Source organism: Suricata suricatta, chromosome 7 (genome assembly GCF_006229205.1).
Source record: "Suricata suricatta isolate VVHF042 chromosome 7, meerkat_22Aug2017_6uvM2_HiC, whole genome shotgun sequence".
In the NCBI taxonomy this organism is placed as follows: domain Eukaryota; kingdom Metazoa; phylum Chordata; class Mammalia; order Carnivora; family Herpestidae; genus Suricata; species Suricata suricatta.
In genome coordinates this window covers 39476640-39494550 of record NC_043706.1, presented here as the reverse complement: position 1 = coordinate 39494550, position 17911 = coordinate 39476640, and the positions used below count along the sequence as shown (strand labels likewise).

General features: G+C 37.6%; 1 protein-coding gene across 6 annotated transcripts in view; it reads right to left on the bottom strand.

Moving 5' to 3' along the window:
• Positions 1–17911, bottom strand: part of UBR2 (ubiquitin protein ligase E3 component n-recognin 2) — a 126463-nt gene that overhangs the window by 42020 nt on the left and 66532 nt on the right. For 4 of the 6 annotated variants that reach the window (XM_029943298.1, XM_029943296.1, XM_029943295.1 and 1 more), the window contains 7 exons: positions 9454–9617; positions 9265–9364; positions 7031–7159; positions 5758–5941; positions 3005–3066; positions 1981–2091; positions 960–1025 (listed from right to left, as the gene is read on the bottom strand). In XM_029943298.1, the coding sequence (XP_029799158.1) occupies positions 960–1025; positions 1981–2091; positions 3005–3066; positions 5758–5941; positions 7031–7159; positions 9265–9364; positions 9454–9617 (816 nt within the window). Of the gene's footprint in view, positions 1–959; positions 1026–1980; positions 2092–3004; positions 3067–5757; positions 5942–7030; positions 7160–9264; positions 9365–9453; positions 9618–9793; positions 9947–17911 lie in introns of those variants that run through there. The other 2 variants (XM_029943299.1, XM_029943301.1) reach the window with 2 other exon arrangements.

Genomic DNA, 17911 nt, shown 5'->3' with positions numbered 1-17911 from the left:
CCTATTAGACTCTAGTCAAGAACTCTTAAACTAATTTTTGGTGATTAAAAACTATACTAACTGAAGCAACAGCTTTTAAATATTAGTTTGATTCTCCTTTAATCCATTTGTATAAATTCTAAATCAACTTGGATTTTAATTTATTTTGAACCAATCATTTTTGAAATTTACATTTCATAACTTTTCTATAATTTTTCAATCCACTCAGCAATACTATGGAAAAACTATGCAATAAGCGTTGTGCTATGCACAACAGACAAAAAGGGACTGATACAGTTGTCACGATTTAGTGGAAAGGGCAAAACGGCAATCACAATCCAGAGCTATGTTGCTACGTTGGGGACGAGCACCATGCTATGGGCCTTCCCAAACGGGACACTTAGCTACATTACTGTGTGTCTGGGAAGGCTTTCTGGAGAAAGTGACCCTAAACACTAAGACATGCAGGAAAACAAGTTATTAGGTAAACGGAAAAGGAAGGAGGTGGGGTGGGTAAACTAGGGAGAAAAAGAAATAAATGTGCAGAGTTTAAGACGGAAGAGAGCACATGGCAATTTCAGAGAGTTTTAAGAAAGTTAAGTTTCACAAACCTTGGAAATCAAATCAGTTTAAGGGGTTTGGGGCTTCAATCAGAGGACAATGAAAAAAGGATGGTGAACAATACACCAAGGTAGGAAACTCAAGATAGGAGGAAGGTATGGAGGAAATAAGAGTAATCCGAATATGTTAAGTCTGAGATGTGTCCAGGAAATCTAGATGAAAATGTTCTATAGGCTCTTAGCCATATGAGTTTGGAGCTCAGTAGACAGGGCTAGGCTAAAGTTACAGATGGACTTGGGAGTAATCATAAGTGACTGGGTTCTGTGGAAATAAGAAGAAAAACATTCCCTATTCTGTGGAAATAAGAAGAAGAAAAACAATCCCTATTATTTGTAAGTTTAATCCTTTTAATTCATTACCTGGAGCATTACTATATCCTTGTCAAACATTTCACGCCTGCATTTCACATTATGGTAGTAATAAATCTAAAAAAAAAAAAGTTTTTAATTACATTGGGTAACTAGGTTTTTATTTGTGCAGCTCCCTCCTCTCCCCAGTCCCAAAGAGCTCATGGGTTCAATGCAAGTGTGAATATATGTGTGTGCACACGCACAAACAATGTGGTTTCCTCAACAGGTAATACTATCTTAGCAGAGATTAATTAGAAAATTCCCAGATTTCAGTGTTCACTCTATGATTCACATTTTGCAGCCAACTTTCTGGTTCTCCCAACAAAGTTACTTCTGTAAAGTTTATAGCTATGAAAAATGGGGGGGAAACTGTATCTATATGAAGACTTGATGAAGTCTAAAACTTAAAACCTCAATTTCAGAGCTAATTACTATAAATAATGACTATAGAGCTATTTTTGATTGAAGTATAGTCCGCACACAATGTTACATGAGTTTCAGGTGTACTACGCAGACACACGTTATGTTATGCTCACAAGTACAGGTGCCATCTGTCACCATATAATACTATTTCAATACCATTGACCCTATTCCCTATGCTGTGCCTTTCATCTTCCTGACTTGCTCATTTCATAATTAGAAACCTATACCTCCTACTCCCCTTCGCCCATTATACCTATCCTCCTACTCCCTCCCCTCTGGCAACTCCCTTTCAGAACTTTTATCTTTTACCACAATTTAATTTAAATAGATGAAATCAGATTTTTATTATATTAATTTTGTTATTCTAAAAAATGATCTCAAGTTAAATATCAAGAAAATTAAGTTCATTTCTACTTTTGACATTGTTTCTTGACAAAGTATGAATAAAAGTTATAAGAAACGTTTTGGTTTAACATTACATTTATCTTCTTGAATAATTTTAATATAGATTGTCAGCTTTCAATGACATAAGTATGTTGAAAATTACAACCTTCACAGAAGCCAAAGGAATGGATGGAAACTATTCATAAATTAAAAATACACTTACCTGGTTTACTAAAGAGAACCCATTTCTTCTCCACATTCCTGCATGTACTTGGGCACATAAAACAAGACATCTAAGAGGGTGTTCTATCAACATGGGTGGGCTAAGTTCACTCTGCATAGACAAAAAGCAAATTAAAAAAATCCTCAAAAATCTCAACTCTATAAGGAAGACTGGTTGATAGGGATGGAAACGTTATATAAAATAGTAGTTAAAATTACTCAAAGTATGTTTGTGTGATGGTTAATTTTACATGTCAACTTGGCTAGGCCATGGTATCCAGTTTTGGATTAACATCAGTAAATGTTGCTGTGAAGGTATTTTGTAGACGTGATTAATATTTAAATTAGCATGGGGCGCCTGGGTGGCTCAGTCAGTTAAGGGTCTGGCTTCAGCTCAGGTCATGATCTCATGGTTTGTGGGTTTGAGCCCTGCGTCGGGCTCCGTGCTGACAGCTCAGAGCCTGGAGCCTGCTTCCGATTCTGTGTCTCCCTCTTTCTCTCTGACCCACCCCTGCTCATGCTGTCTCTTTCTGTCTCTCAAAAATAAATTAAAAAACATTTAAAAAAATTTTTAAAAATTTGGAAGACTTGCAGCCTTCCTTTAAAAAAAAAAAGAAATATTTAAATTAGCAGACTCTGAGCGAAGCAGATTACTCTCCATAATGTGGGTGGATCTCATCCAATTAGTTCAAGGCCTTAAGAGAAAACACAGGATGAAGAAATTCTGCTTCTAGATTGCCTTTGCAGCTCAGACTTTCTTGGGTCCTCAGCCTGCCGTGTCAGAGTGCCAGGCAGGCATATTTCAGACTTGCCAGGCTCATAACTGCATGAGCTAACTCCTTACAATAAATACTTTTCCCCCTCTCTTTCTTTCTCCATACTTACATACCCACATGCACATGCATCTGCACACGCTCTTCCGTTTTTCTGGAGAACTCTCAATTAATAAAGTTTGTTTCAAAGTGACTTCAAATGCATGGACCATAATAACTAGGTATTTACTTTTAAATGTTAGTACTACTTACTAGAGGTAGTAGCTCTGGAAATTTATATGCCACTTCACTTTTGCTTAATAATACATGTAAACCTGCATGGAAGAACAAACAAAAAAGTATTTCTGTAACTGCAAATCACTTGGAAAAAAAGTCCTATTCATTCAATTTTGTAACTAACTTCTTTTCTCTTTCAGAAACCATCCCATTACAAGTGAAGAAAAAAAATGAATTGCATCCATAAATGAAGCTTTTTAACTGATATTCTCATGAAGCTCTGTATATCAAAGGCAATGTTTAGAACTACAGTCCTAATTACATGTACTAATACAGAGGGATGACATTTTATGGAAATAAATGTTAGACACACACACACAAGAGCAGTTACAGATCTATCAAACCAATTTATATATGTTATGCCAACATTAAGGGTCATGTTTCATTGAGCTATGGAGTTTGTTTGCATCTAAAGTACAATAGAAGAGATCCTTCTAGCAAGTGAACAGGGAAACTAGTTCTGGGATTCATGGTCTGCATGGATCCTGATCTCAGAATTAAGTTCCCCAGAACTTCCAGTTTAAGATCAAAGCCTCTTTAGTTGCTGACTGCAAAGGGCTCTTGTATAGATCCATCTTAGTTAATTCTGTTACCTAAGAATTAATTATTTTGTTTATGTTGTCTAAACAGAGAATGCTTTTTATAATCTTATCAGTGGATGTTGGCCACCTCGGTCAAGCCTGGCTTGAGGCTTCTGTCACTGAAGAAGACCTACACTTTGAGTCTCATTCTGACAACCTGTACTGGACATATGCCACTCAACCTCCATTAGTACACACTCCAAGTTGTTCTTGAACCATTTTGTATGTGTTTACTTAGCTCTTTAATTAGATTATAAGCATTCAGACCAAGCTTTATCAACAGCAAGTAGAATGCTCAAAAATGTTCACTGAGAATCAGGTCTGAGAGTGGTAGAGACCCAGGCAGAAATGAGTACATTCGGAGAGTACTATTTTCCTTGTGGGGAACTATCAGCATTAGCCTCCATCACACACCCAGATTTTTAAAGGCAGCGAAGGTCAGCAGCTGAGTTGTAAACAGGACCAATGGTCCTGCACGCCCACTGAGTACTCTTCCATGACACCATGCTGTCACCTGCTCCTACTGACTATCAACAGGTTCACTATGCTCAAATCACTTCCAGAAACACACCTGGGCCTGAGTGAGTTACAGAAGAGATTTCTTCCCACAATCAGCATTTCATACTAAGTACTTTTTTGTTGTTCCATTTTTTGAACTACTGATATTCAGATGTCTAAGTTATCCTAAATCTCCACAACTTCCAGAAGACTATTCGATGCTAGGCTCTAGCAGGAGGAAAATGAGACAATGCTCAGAACAATGAAAAAATGCCTTCAGAAAAGAGGGATTATTAGTCCTGATCCCATGGACATTAAAAGAATCAAGGAATATTAGGAACAGCCCTATGCCCACAAATTTGATAATTTAGAGGAAATGTACCAATGTCTTGAAAAACACAAACTACCAAAACTCACACAGGGAGAAACAGATAACTAGAACTAAGTTATATCCATTAAAGAAATGAAATGAGTAATTAAGAACTTTCCAAAACAAAACAAAAAAAGTATCAGGCTCTTATGGCTTCGCTGACAAATTCTACCAAACATTTAAGGAAGAAATGGTATCAGTTCTCTACAAGTTCTAACACATGCACACACATACACACATACACCCCACTTGCACATCATATTAGGTTATTGAGCCACACACTTAAGATAAATTACAAATTCTGCAATGAGTAAGAATAGCTACCTTTAGAACTTCTCCTTTCTACTCTCTCAGTTAAAAATTGAACTAAAAGGAACAACAGTATATGAACAGGGTAAGAATTCCTACAAAAAAAAAAGAATTCCTGCAATCAAGAAATATGGAAGGAAGCTACACTGAAATGAGTTTGCAGAGATGGACGAGTGCATATTCAAAGTTTTTGGTTGCTGCAAGGTGGCAGCTTCAAATATTCTACCAAATATAAATGGCTTAGTAAATCAACTACTTATGATTAAAAAACAATCACCCCAATTTGGGACTCACTCTTGACCTGCTACTTAAAAAGGTTATCAATAAATGAGTAAAAAACAGCTTAGAGGGAGAGAAAAAAAAATTTACGGTGGTTTCAATTTATCAGCAATTAAGTGATACAGCAATTTGAATTTAACAACACAGACTTTGAATCTGGGTTGAATTAAGCAGTAACAATAGGTGGTCAGTGCAGTTAAGTAGTCTGAAGGGGGCACATGTGTGGCTCAGATTAAGCGTCTAACTCTTGACTTTGGCTCAGGTCATCATCTCATGGTCTGTGAGTTTGAGCCTTGTGTCGGGCTCTGTGCTAACAGTGCAGAGCCTGCTTGGGATTCTCTCTCGCTCTGCCTTTCTTTCTTTCTGCCCCTCCCACGTGCATGCTCACTCTCTCTCTCTCAAAAAAAAAAAGTTTTCTGAAGAAGTACTACGGTACGGTATGGTTGTTATAAACATGGCTTTTGGTGCCAAACTACCTCACAAGTCCTATTCTCTTGCTGCATAACACTCAGCAAGTCACCTCTGTGTCTGTCTTCCCGTCTGTGAAGGAAATTTAATAACAACACCTACCTCGTAAGTTAATGCTTATCAAACTCTCAGTATAATGTGTAGTAAGCATTTGATAAATATTAATCACAAACAACAATTTAAAAGGTAAGTTCAGGGTTCTTTTTGGGGGAGAAATGCTTTACCTGCAAGTAAGCGAGAAACTGGGAGGTGAATGCTAACTTTTTCTTGGGAAACACAGTATCTGATAGTTTCCACTGAATGTCCACAAATGCTTAACGTGATTGGCTGTTCACCATCAGTGAAACCACCATGACACTGCATCAATACAGCAAGGCATTTCTTGTAAGCTTCAATTAACACTTTTTCCTAAAAAAGAGGGTTTTCTGTAAGTTACTCAAAAGGCTGGGTTTCTACAACATTGAATAAGCACCTCAAACTCGACGATGAGTAAGTACCTCAAATATCAATACTGGCAACACCAAATTCGATCTTCCCTCCCCCAACTCTCCCTCTTCCAGCGCCTTGTGTCTCAGTGAATGACATCTCCATATGGCTGTGGAAATCTAGAAGTTATTCCAATACTCTCCTTTCCCACTGTCCAATCTATTACCAAACTGGCAACTGCACCTTCTCAGTTTCTCTCAAACCTGGCCACTGATCACCTCCAGTAACTCAAAGGAAAGGCAGCCATCTATTAAATCTCCTGCTTCTACTTTTGCCCTCCTCCATCTATTCTCACACAGAGTGACTTTAAGAAACATGGAAACTAGATTATGTCACTTTTTCTGCTTGGTAGCTGCTAGTGGCCTCTAGCAGTGGTTAGAATAAAATCCAAATTTCTTTCCATGGCCTCCAAGGCCCTGCAAAGTCAGGCACCAGTCTGCCTTTCTACCCTCAACCTCTGTGCTCCAACCTGAGCCTTCTCACAGCGCCTCGACCAACCATACTCTTTCTCATTACAGAGCGTGAGCAGCTGTCTCACAGTCAGGAATATGCTCTTCTCTTTGACCACTTAACTCTGACACATAGTTCAGATCTCACAGAAGTCTTCTCTTATGTCTTAACTTACACAGGCTCTCATCTAGACTTTATAGCCAAAGGAAAACAAAATAATTTTAAGACTGAACAAATGTAATGACTGTAAAGTTTTATTTTTGGATAAATTTCTAAACTCTTTTTATATGTTCAAAATCTAGATGGATTATGGAAAAATGAAGATAGTAACATAAGAGAAAAGAGAGAGTGGATTATTTCTTCCTCTATTTTTCATTTTTTCCCTAAGGATCCAGAATTTTTAACTTTTATGGAATTTATAGGTAAGATAGGAAACGATGCTGTTTTAGGAGGTAAGTATCACTACTATCCTCTCCAGATCTCCTCAGAATTTACTTAGGAATTTGTTTATTCCACCTCTTCCATTTATTTCCTTACCCCCTACCCCTAGAGGAAACTCACGTCTAAAGCACACCAGTCTTGCACCATTGAAATGACATGTGTTAATTTCATTTGTAGTGTGAAGGCTGCCTCCCACTCTGGTTCCGTTTCAATATGCTGTCCTACTTGACGTGTAATTGGGTCCATTCCCTTAAAGGAAGCAAAAAGATTTTAAATGGATTAAAATTATATTTGTTCTTTTACATGGATGCTTAAGAAACAATATACAAGAAATATATATTGAGTACAAAAACATATAATGTAAAAGTTTTAACAAGAATAAGTAGTGTAAGTCCAAATCCCTAAATTACATATTTATATAACATTCTCTAAAATACATCACAGGACAAATTATTTCAGAGGTAATCTTGTATGTTTTAAACAATAAAATGTATATTTCACTGCAACAATCCTTCAAATTATTTTTAGTCCTGTCATCTACAGACCCAACCATTAGAAGAAATTAGATAGGCTTTTAAAATGTTACTGAATTTATAAATATATTTTATAATACACTGCAACAAAGTTTTTATACCTATTCTGAATCTGCAACTAAAATTTCTCAGACACTAAAAGAAAGCAAAACAAGGGGCACCCGGGTGGCTCAGCTGGTTAGTCATCCAACTTCTGCTCAGGTTTGAGCCCTGCACTGGCCTCTGTGCTGACTGCGCAGAGCCTAGTGCCTGGAGCCTGCAGCCTGCTTCGGATTCTGTGTCTCCCTCTCTCTCTGCTCCTCTCCTGCTTGAGCTCTCTCTCTCTCTCTCTCTCTCAAAAATAAACAAACATTAAAAAAAAAAAAGAAAAAAGAGAAACAGAAAGATAAAATATTGTTTCATAATATACATTTTTAAAAGAATTATAATTAAGAATATCATTTTTTGGGGGTGCCTGGGTGGCTCAGTCGGTTAAGTGTCTGACTTTGGCTCTCAGGTCATGATCTCTCGGTTCATGAGTTCTAGTGCTGCGTCAGGCTTTGTGCTGACAGCTCAGAGCCCGGAGCCTGCTCTGCTTCTGCGTATGACTCTCTCTCTGCCTCTCCCTTGCTCACGCTCTGTCTCTGTCTCTCAAAAATAAACAAAAACATTAAAAAATTTTAAAAAATATCATTTTTTAGAAACTAGCCTAACAATCACCACCCAATACAGAAACCAAAATGTTTTCTAAAAATGATCAGTCGTATTTTTACTACTTATTGCTTAAGAAAGCCAGATAGCTAGTAAAAGAATCATAATGGTGCAGCTCAGATATTTTGGGACATCTATCTTTTGACAGTTAAAACTGGTTAATATACCAGTTGGCTTCTGCTTCTAGACTCTGTTCTGTATATGGGGACATTTCCAAAACAGAGAATTAAACATAGGGGAATAAGATCTATATTGTATTATATAAATATCACATCAAGGAGAGAAAAAGAAATGTGGAAACACTAAAATTAAAAAATCAAACATTAGTTTCTTAAATAATTTATCTGATGATACTTCCATGTAAGCATATTAAAAACAGTAAACTTACAGGGCACCTGGGTGGCTCAGTCAGTTGAGCATCTGGTTTCGGCTCAGGTCATGATCTCGCGGCTCGTGGGTTCAAGCCCCATGTCAGGTTCTGTGCGGACAGCTCAGAGCCTGAAGTCTGTCTTCAGATTCTGTGTCTCCCTCTCTCTCTGACCCTTCCTTGCTCACACTGTCTCTCTCTCTCTCTCAAAAATAAATAAAACATTTAAAAAATAAAATAAAATAAAAACAGTAAACTTACAATCCCTAACGAAAGAATGCTAATGGTAACCAAAAGAATAACCAAATACGCACACGCGCGCACACACACACACACACACACAACAGTAGATGCCAGAACTTCTGCTAGGATTCATTCATTCTATACCTTGCTAAGAATTTCCAATTAAACAGGAGCTTCTTGGTCCAAATCGTAGTCATCCAAATTATTCTTCTGGAAATGTGCCCCAAATGAAAAGAATATTTAGATAGAAAGATGTTCAGTTCAATGAACTGAATGAAAAAAAAAGGAGTTTCCCTTTACTTAAAAAATAATTTTTTTAAGATTATTTATTTTGAGAGAAAAAGAGAGAGGGAGAGAGAGAATCTCAAGTAGGCTTCATACTATAAGTGAGGAGCCTTATGTGGGGCTTGAACTCATGAACCATGAGATCGTGACTTGAGCCAAAATCAGACACCTAATCAACGGAGACACCACGCAGGTGCCACAGTGTTTCCCTTTAAAATGTGTCAGTTTATACACACCTGCATACATTTGAGTAATTCCAAAAAGGCATCAAATCCTTCTAGGAACTTCTGCCTCAGATCATCTGACCATTCAGTTGGTTTGCTAATTAACACATACCTGAACAAGATAAAAATTGCAATGAATATATGGGTAAACACTGACATTTTATAAGTTGCAAGTGGTTGGATAATTAAACAAAAGCTTACTTGAGATCTAAAATAAGGCTCTGAACTCTCCTGAACTTGAAGGCCTGTAAAGCAGTGTATCGTTCAAACTGAAATCTGCCCTGGGCATCTCGATGTCTCAAATGATCCATAAAAGTCTTAATGATAATGGTCATTAGGTTTTCTTCAGTGATGAGCATCCGAGCCTAGGACAAGTATATTAGAGTACATGGTAATCAAAACCTATTTACTAGAAAGCTAAAAAAAAAAAAAAAACAAGTCACCAACATTGGTTAGCTCTTTGAAGTTTAAACCTTTTTCAATGCCAATTTATAATTATCATAAATGCATTACTGTGTATTTCTAAATAACAATTACTTACTCCAACTGCCACGTGTATGAAGCAACAATTATATCACGGAGAAAGATGCCAGAATGTTAGGAGACATATCCAAGGCTCAATATTCAAAGACAATTCGGGGTGAGGGGGTCTGAACCAGGCTGCAAATTTTCCTGAACTGAGACATTTAGACACCTATAATGGTATGGTATAATTATTCTAGGATCCAGAAGTTCATATCACAGATTCTGTAGAACTCAGTACAAAACTGTATATCTTCTTAATCTTTTTAAAATGTACTTTTTGTTCTTGTTTCTGTGTACAGATATACATATCTATGTATTTTTGAATAAGCAAATACATTTAAATGATACAAAAACAAAACAAAACACCACACACAGGTAAAAAGTAAGTCTCCTAGCGCCCAAGGTCCTCCTTGTAAAGGCAGTCTCTGGTAGTCTTCCTGCATATTCTTCTAGAGATTGTGAATGTGTATATAATACATACATATATGTATACACATGCACACATATACATTTATACTATATGGGTTGGGTGTTGTTAAGTAGATAGAAGTAATAATGCTCATATTTAATTATATCTCTTCCCCTCAAAGGATAACATATTATAAACAATCTCTGTACTTGATTGTCCCATATCAGCTCATATAAATTCTCTCATTAATTAAAAAACATTTTTTTTAGTGTTTATTATTTTTTGAGAGACAGAGACAGAGAGCAAGCAGGGGAGGGGCAGAGAGAGAGGGAGACATGGAATCCCAAGCAGGCTCCAGGCTCTAAGCTGTCAGCACAGAGCCTGATGTGGGGCTTGAACCATGAGATCATGACCCTAGCTGAAGTCAGATGCTTAACCAACTGAGCCACTCAGGAGCCCCATCAAACATTTTGGTGTTTGCCATTCTGATGACTTTTTAAAGTTTACTTATTTATTTACTTACTTACTTATTGAGAGAGAGAGAGAGAGAATGAATCCCAAGCAGGCTCTGTGATGTCAGTGTAGAGCTGGATGCAGGTTTGAACTCCTGAACCATGAGATCATGACATGAGCTGAAATCATGTCAGATGCTTAACTGACTGAGCCACCCAGGCGCCCCAGAAAACCTAATATTATTTGAATTCCTCCTTATCACTCTTCCATAAAGGATCATACTTTTCTAGACTAACTAGGTTCAAGGGTATTATTGGTGTTGGGGGACTATATAACTAGGTCTCTCATTAATCAATTAGCAATGTAGAAAGTGGCATCAAAAAGTAGGACAAAAAAATACAGAAGACGTAAGTGTAAAAATATACTAAAGTTGTGTTCTAATGTAAAGGTTAAGTTCTGAGGTCACCAGATAAAGAGAAAAACTATAAAGTTAAACATTCCTTTGAAAAACTCTAAAATCATCATCACATTGCCAAGACTTAGGGTCTAAGAACCTCGAAAGTCAACAGGATTAAGTTCTGTTCAGTTTCCTACACAGTAAAGAAGACAAAGATCTGGTTTGAAAAAGAGAAGATACTGGTAGGTTAAGATAAAAGGATATTCTTTGTTGGTTTTTTGTTGAAAAAAAAAAAACCACCCAAAAAATCACTGATGAGGTGATTTTGGGAAACTTATAAATGAGTATAATCAATTTCACTGACTTACAAAAACTCTATAGAGCTTGCTGATGTGACTTATAACCAAAAATCGATGGAGGTTTGGTAAGAGAATATAATATTTATGGAATGTATATCGCACCAACAAAGGCATTTATTTAGCATTTTCAGTTTCTGATGAACATTAAAGGAGTTTATTCATTGCATAATTTTGATTAAATTCTGTCATGCGTACCAAATTAAAAAAGAACAATTAAGGTGGCCAGTCCATTAGTACTGTCCCATTAACACAGGAGAGTTATGGGGCACCTGGGTGGCTCAGTTGGGCAAACATCCAGTTTGGGCTCAGGTCATGATCTTGTGGTTCAGGAGTTTTGAGCTCTGCATCGGGCTCTGTGCTGAGAACTCAGAGCCTGGGGCCTGCTTCGAGTCCTGTGTCTCCCTCTCTCTCTCTGCCCCTTCTCTGCTCGTGCTGTCTCTTGCTCTCTCTCAAAAATAAACAAACATTAAAAGAAAAATAAAAAAAGAAATGAAACAAAACGGGAGTTATTCAGACATTTCTACTTAAAAAAGAAATCTTAAGAAAGCATATTTTCCAAGGTTACAACAGAAAAGAAAGATGAAAACACTTTAAGTGCTTGCCTTTATCGCCTCATGCCTAGGTTGTTACTAATCTTTCAAGGTAATCTTTAACATTAAATATCTAACATTATTATATAATTCTAGTATTTCTTACTACTCACCCTAAAAATCTGCTTTATTTTTATATGCCTACAATTCACTTTGTTTTAAAATATATTATTGCTACTTACCTTAACTACAGTTTTATTCACTTAATGTAGTTTATATTCAGTTTTATGTTGTAAGGCTCATTACATATCTAACAGCATATCCAACATGGGCCAACGTCCCCCTAAGACTCTAAAAAATTTTACTGAATAATAATGGCCTGTGCACGTACTTTTAGTTCAACTAAACATGACAGAACATACAGGGGTAATGCTGACTATAAATCAGGGTGCAGTTGATCAAAACAAATTAGAACTAAGATAGTCTCGTCACTTGAATTATTAGTACTGACTCTTGACCAAACTGTTTAAAAATAAAGACTGAATTTTCAGTTAACCAAAAAGACCAATAAATGGGATTTTATCACTTATATGAAACATTTCACTAATATCTAGGGCAAGTGATTTTTAAGCAGGGATATGCATACGAATAACTAATAGTGCTTTTTCAAGAAACAATACATGTATTCCAGTCATGATGGGATAAATGTGAGACTGACCAACGCTTCCACCAAGAACAACCAGAAAAGATTAGAAAAAAAAAACCCCCCTGCAGTCCATGGTTCATTTTCAGTATTCAGTAGTCTCCCATGATCCGTATCCCTCACTCTCCCCGGCTCTCTCCCCCCACTCCTCTTCCCATGTCCCCTGTCACTGAAGGGGGAGGGGAGGAGGGGGTATGGTCATGGTGGGAGGCACTTGTGGGGAGAAGCACTGGATGTTATATGGAAACCAATTTGACAATAAACTATTAAAAAAAACTGGAAAAAAAAGAAAGAACTCCCCCTGAAATCATGAGAGACCTCCTGAGGCAATAAGGGCTCAAGGAGAGAAAACCATGGAGAAGGGGAGTGGCGCAGGGAGGTGAGCCGACAGCCTGCAGCTGCGTTGCCCTCAGCCTCTGGCTCTTCCGGGAGTCGGGCAAAACGGGACTGAAGATCCCAGGAAAGAGTATGCAGGGCTGCTAATATTAGGGTTTTCGAAAACCCTGAGATTTTAGCTGCCCGGGGTGTGAGGAGGCCAGGATTCTAGTGAGAACACAAGGGTGGGAATGGAGTCCGACTTTCTTCCAGTTTTCCCCTTAAGACATACGCCAAACTCTGAAGCTGTGCAGGACAGAAGTCTAAGAGCAAAGTCTAGAAGAGCAAAGGAGGGATGTGGCAGTCTCAGCAAGCTGAGGAAACAAAACTTGAGTTCAGGAGCCGAGAGAGGGGAGGAACTCTAGTGAACACTCTAGGATCTAAGTGAGAACCCTCACAGGGTACCGTTGTGGAGTGAGGAGGAATGAGAAGACAGAGTCTTGCCAAAACAACATGGAGTCATGTCAATCCCTAAGTGGACTTAGGGCTCACTCTCTCTGCCTAACATGAAGGGGACTATTCTTGGGAGAAAGATTTATGCAGCACCTAAGATTTTCTAATAAAAGCCATCCTATCAGAAGGCAATGAGAGAGAGAATGGGGCAGAAACCATATCTGAGGAGAGAATGACTACAAAAATTCCCAAACCGAGAAAGCCACAGGCCTAGAGATAACAATATCTACCAACTCCAATATCTATAAAGAAAACCAAACCTACATAAAGTATAGCAAGACTGCTGAAACCCAAGACAAATGCCACTAAAAAGTGACTAAGCATTCCAAATGACTAAAAAGCCAAAAGCGGTAAAATATTTAAAACAATTAAATCAGAATAGAATACAAAATGATCTAGATAATGACACTACAAGACCGTGACATAGCTGAGATTTACATGTTTAAAAAATTGAGGGAAAAATAGAAGATTTTACTAGAAAACTGGAGTCCTAAAAAAAAAAAAAAGAAAGAGTGGATTTTTGTTTCAGAAATCAGGCAATGGAGAGCAGATGTACTTTTCTCTAAGTATATCTAAAAATTCCGGACATTATATGCCAAAGAACGCCAGAAGATTCAGAATGTGGCCAGAAGAAGGCAGACTGGCTAGGGCCTCTGAGAACCCAAGAAAAGACATGGCGGAGAGAGCTAAGAAGCTGGCAACCTGAAAATGCCAATGGGCTTATTTTTTAAAAAGCCTCAATAGAGGCCTACTCTGTAAGCCACAGGAAAGAAGTAACTCAGCAGGACGGAAAACTAACCCCTCCACCGTAGCCAACCACTACAGAAAAAACTATAGCTCCATCCCCATCTACACCAGCAAAGGCTGAGTGGGGAAGTCCAGACTTTCAGTCTTCAGAGGCTGAAACTCGGTACTTGCCTGCAGTGTCAGGGGTGCACATCTGAACTTCAAGGGCAGGGCTGCTCAGAGCTACTCCATGGACCAGTAGCCTGCAAACCGCTTGTTGCCAGTTGTCACAAGAAGGCAAATCAACTACTTGACATTTTTTTTCATAGCAAGAGTTTTGCTGAGAGCAACAGTGTATTGGTTCACATTCTGGTACAAACCGTTTATCCTGTCATTACTGACACTTTGAGTAAAATTGTTGTAGAGTCACCCTTAAGAGAGTACTACATGAATGTACAACTAACAAGTTAATAAAGGGGGAAAAGAAATAACAACCATTTAATCCAAAACAAGGTAAGAAAGAAGAGGAAAAAACAAAACAGGTGGGTTCAAACGGGAAAAAAAATCACAAGGTGGCAAATATAAAGCCAAATGTACCAGTAATTACATTAAATGGGCAATAATCTGATGGCATTAAGAGTATCAGATTGGATAAACAACAAATCCCAAACACATGCTTTTAAAAAGTGATACAGGTTTAATATAAGGGCACACAAAAGTTAAAAATGTTAACAATGGAAAAGACATACTATGCAAACACTAACCAAAAATAGGGAGCTGGTATAATATCGATAAATTACTCCAAGGAAACAAAATTTGAAAAGTATTATTTGAAAAAAAAAAAAAAGATTCACAATGATAAAAGGGTCAATCTAGGAAGTACAACTCTAAATTTATATGCATTCAATCATCTAAAGCAGATATATAAAAAAAGGAGAAAGATAAATCCAACAATCACTGTGGGAGACCATCAGATGCTTCAATAGTTGACGGAATAAGGAGACAGAAAATTAGTATGTACATAAACGATTTACACAATGAAAATGAACACACTTGACCTAAGTGACATATAGAAACACTGCACCCAAAGATAAAAGATAAATTATTACATTATTTTTAAGTCCACACTGGTCATTTACCAAAAATAAAAATAATCTGGGCCACAAAGCTACACTCAACAGAGGACTGAAATCACAGCATGTTCTCTGACCACAGAGAAACTAAGCTTGAATTCATAACAAAATAATTAGAAAATGTCCAAGTGTTTTAAAACTTGGCAATATATTTCTAAGACATAATCACGAACATGGGTCAAGAAAGAGATCACTAAGGAATTCAGTGAATTTTTTGAACTGTATAATAAAAATAGGACATTAACAATCGTGAGATACAGCTTACATTGTGCTTGGATCGAAACTTAAGCCATAAATCAGAAAAGAAAGGCTGAATCTCAATGACCTAAACACCTATCTCAAGAAATTACAGAAAGAATGGCAGTCTATCATGTGGTGAAGAGAAGCAGGAATCATTCTCAGTCCTAATCTCAGGGGAAAGCTTTTAATATTCACCATTAAGTATAATGTTTGCTTTAGGCCTCTGTTTTTTGTTCTTAGGTATTCTATTAAAGTTTTCTCTCATTCCTACTTTGTTATGAGCTATTTTTTGTTTTAAATTATGAATGAGTATTGAATTTTCATGAATTCTGGAAGAGCATTTGATACAATTTTTTCTTTTCATCTATTAATAAGGTAAGTTATGCCAACTAATTCCCCACCCTCCAAATGCTATACTACTCTTACATTAAGGAAAAAGACGCGACTGGGTTGTAAAGTATTATCCTTTTTCTATAATTCTTTATTTGATTTATGCAGCCTCATCTGTGAGAGAGATTAGGTGGTAATTTTTTGAGAGAGAGAGAGAGACAGAGTGTGAGCAGGGGAGGGGCAGAGAGAGAGAGGGAGACACAGAACCTGAAGCAGGTTCATGAACCTGAGATCATGACCTGAGCTGACGTCAGACGTCAGCCGACTGAGCCAGCCAGGTGCCCCAGTAATTTTCTTTTCTTATGACGAATGCCTTCTTGAGTTTTGGTATCAAGATTACAGAAAACTCAATTAAATTGGCCAGTATATTTTCTCTGTTTTCTGTAGTCATTGAGCCTGGAGACTTCTTTGTGAAAAGATTTTTATTATAATTAAAAATTCTCTTTCTTTCTTCTAATAACCTGTAGATTTTCTTAGGAACCTGTTTCTTTAGACAAAAGACCTAACCTCTTGCAATGGCCTTACCCACTGCATCTTTACCCCATCCCTAAACTCAGTGATGTCACTAACCATTCTCCTCCTCATTTATCTAGCAACTTTGGCCTGTTTGGGGATCTTTCTTTTCTTATAAAAATTTTTTTAATGTTTATTTATTTTTGAGAGAGAGAGAGAGAGAGAGAGAGAGAGAGAGAGCGCGCGAGAGAGCAAGCACGCACAAGTGAACAGGGGAGGGGCAGAGAAAGAGGGAGACACAGAATCCAGAGCAGGCTCGAGGAGGCTGAGCTGTAAGCACACAGCCGGATGTGGGGCTCGAACTCGCGAACCGTGAAATCATGACCTGAGCTGAACTGACTGAGCCAACTAGGCGCCCCTGGGGTTGCCAAGTGCACATTCATCTCAGAACTTCTGCACTTGCTGTTTCCTCTGCCCAGCAGCCTCTTCCCCCAGCTAGTCACACCACTCACCTTCCCCTTCCTTCGGGTCCCTGTTCAAACACCACGTCTCTGAGAGGCCTTCTGATATGTATAAAATACGCCCCCTCCACTGTCACTCTCGATCCCCTCAACCTGCTTGTCTACTTCACATCACTAACATCTGATTTATAAACAGTATGCAAATGATTGTGTATCTGTCTCTTCCCAATCAGGACATAAATTCCATGGGAACAGGACTTTGGTCTGCTTTGTCTACTGCAATGCTTGCCTCCAGGGCCCAAAGCAGTATGTACTCAATAAAGGTGCTAAATAAATCAGCTCTGAATAAATGAACACATATACTATTTTTTCTAGTGTTTCTAACTAAAATAATCACACAAGAATTCAAAATTAAACATTGAAATTTTAGAAGAAACAAAAATTACTTGCAGGTTATTAGAAAACCCAAAGCATCAGCACAGAGTATTAGAAGAAATGTTAATAAGAGGACCAGATAGATACAAGATGAATATTCAAGTATCAGTATACTGTTTTCTACATACTTTTCCTACATACATAGTCAAATTAATAATGTATAAGACCCATAACAAGTGAACTATAAAGCGTGTGCTAAGAGCATAAAATAAAACTTAATACATGAAGACAAAACTATGCTCCTGGATGGAAATATTCAATATTGCAAAGATTATAGCCCTTCCCAAGGTATCTGTAAGGACAATACCTTTCTAATCAAAATCCTACTGTCTTTGTTTTTGGCACACACTGATTTTAGTTCATCTTTAACAGTGAATGAAAGAAGATTTAGTTCTATAAAACAGCAAAATAGAACATTAAGCTAAAACTATTAAAACTGGGTACTCACATGGAAATGGACAAGAAGACCAATGGAGGCAACAGATCTGAATACACATGAGGTTATCTCAGAGGCTTCTCAAACATTCCTGACTAAAACGAAAGCATCGCCTTTTCTCTTCACAAATCCTACTCGTTCTCCAAAACCCCTTGTGCAAGTGCATGACACCTACTGGGCT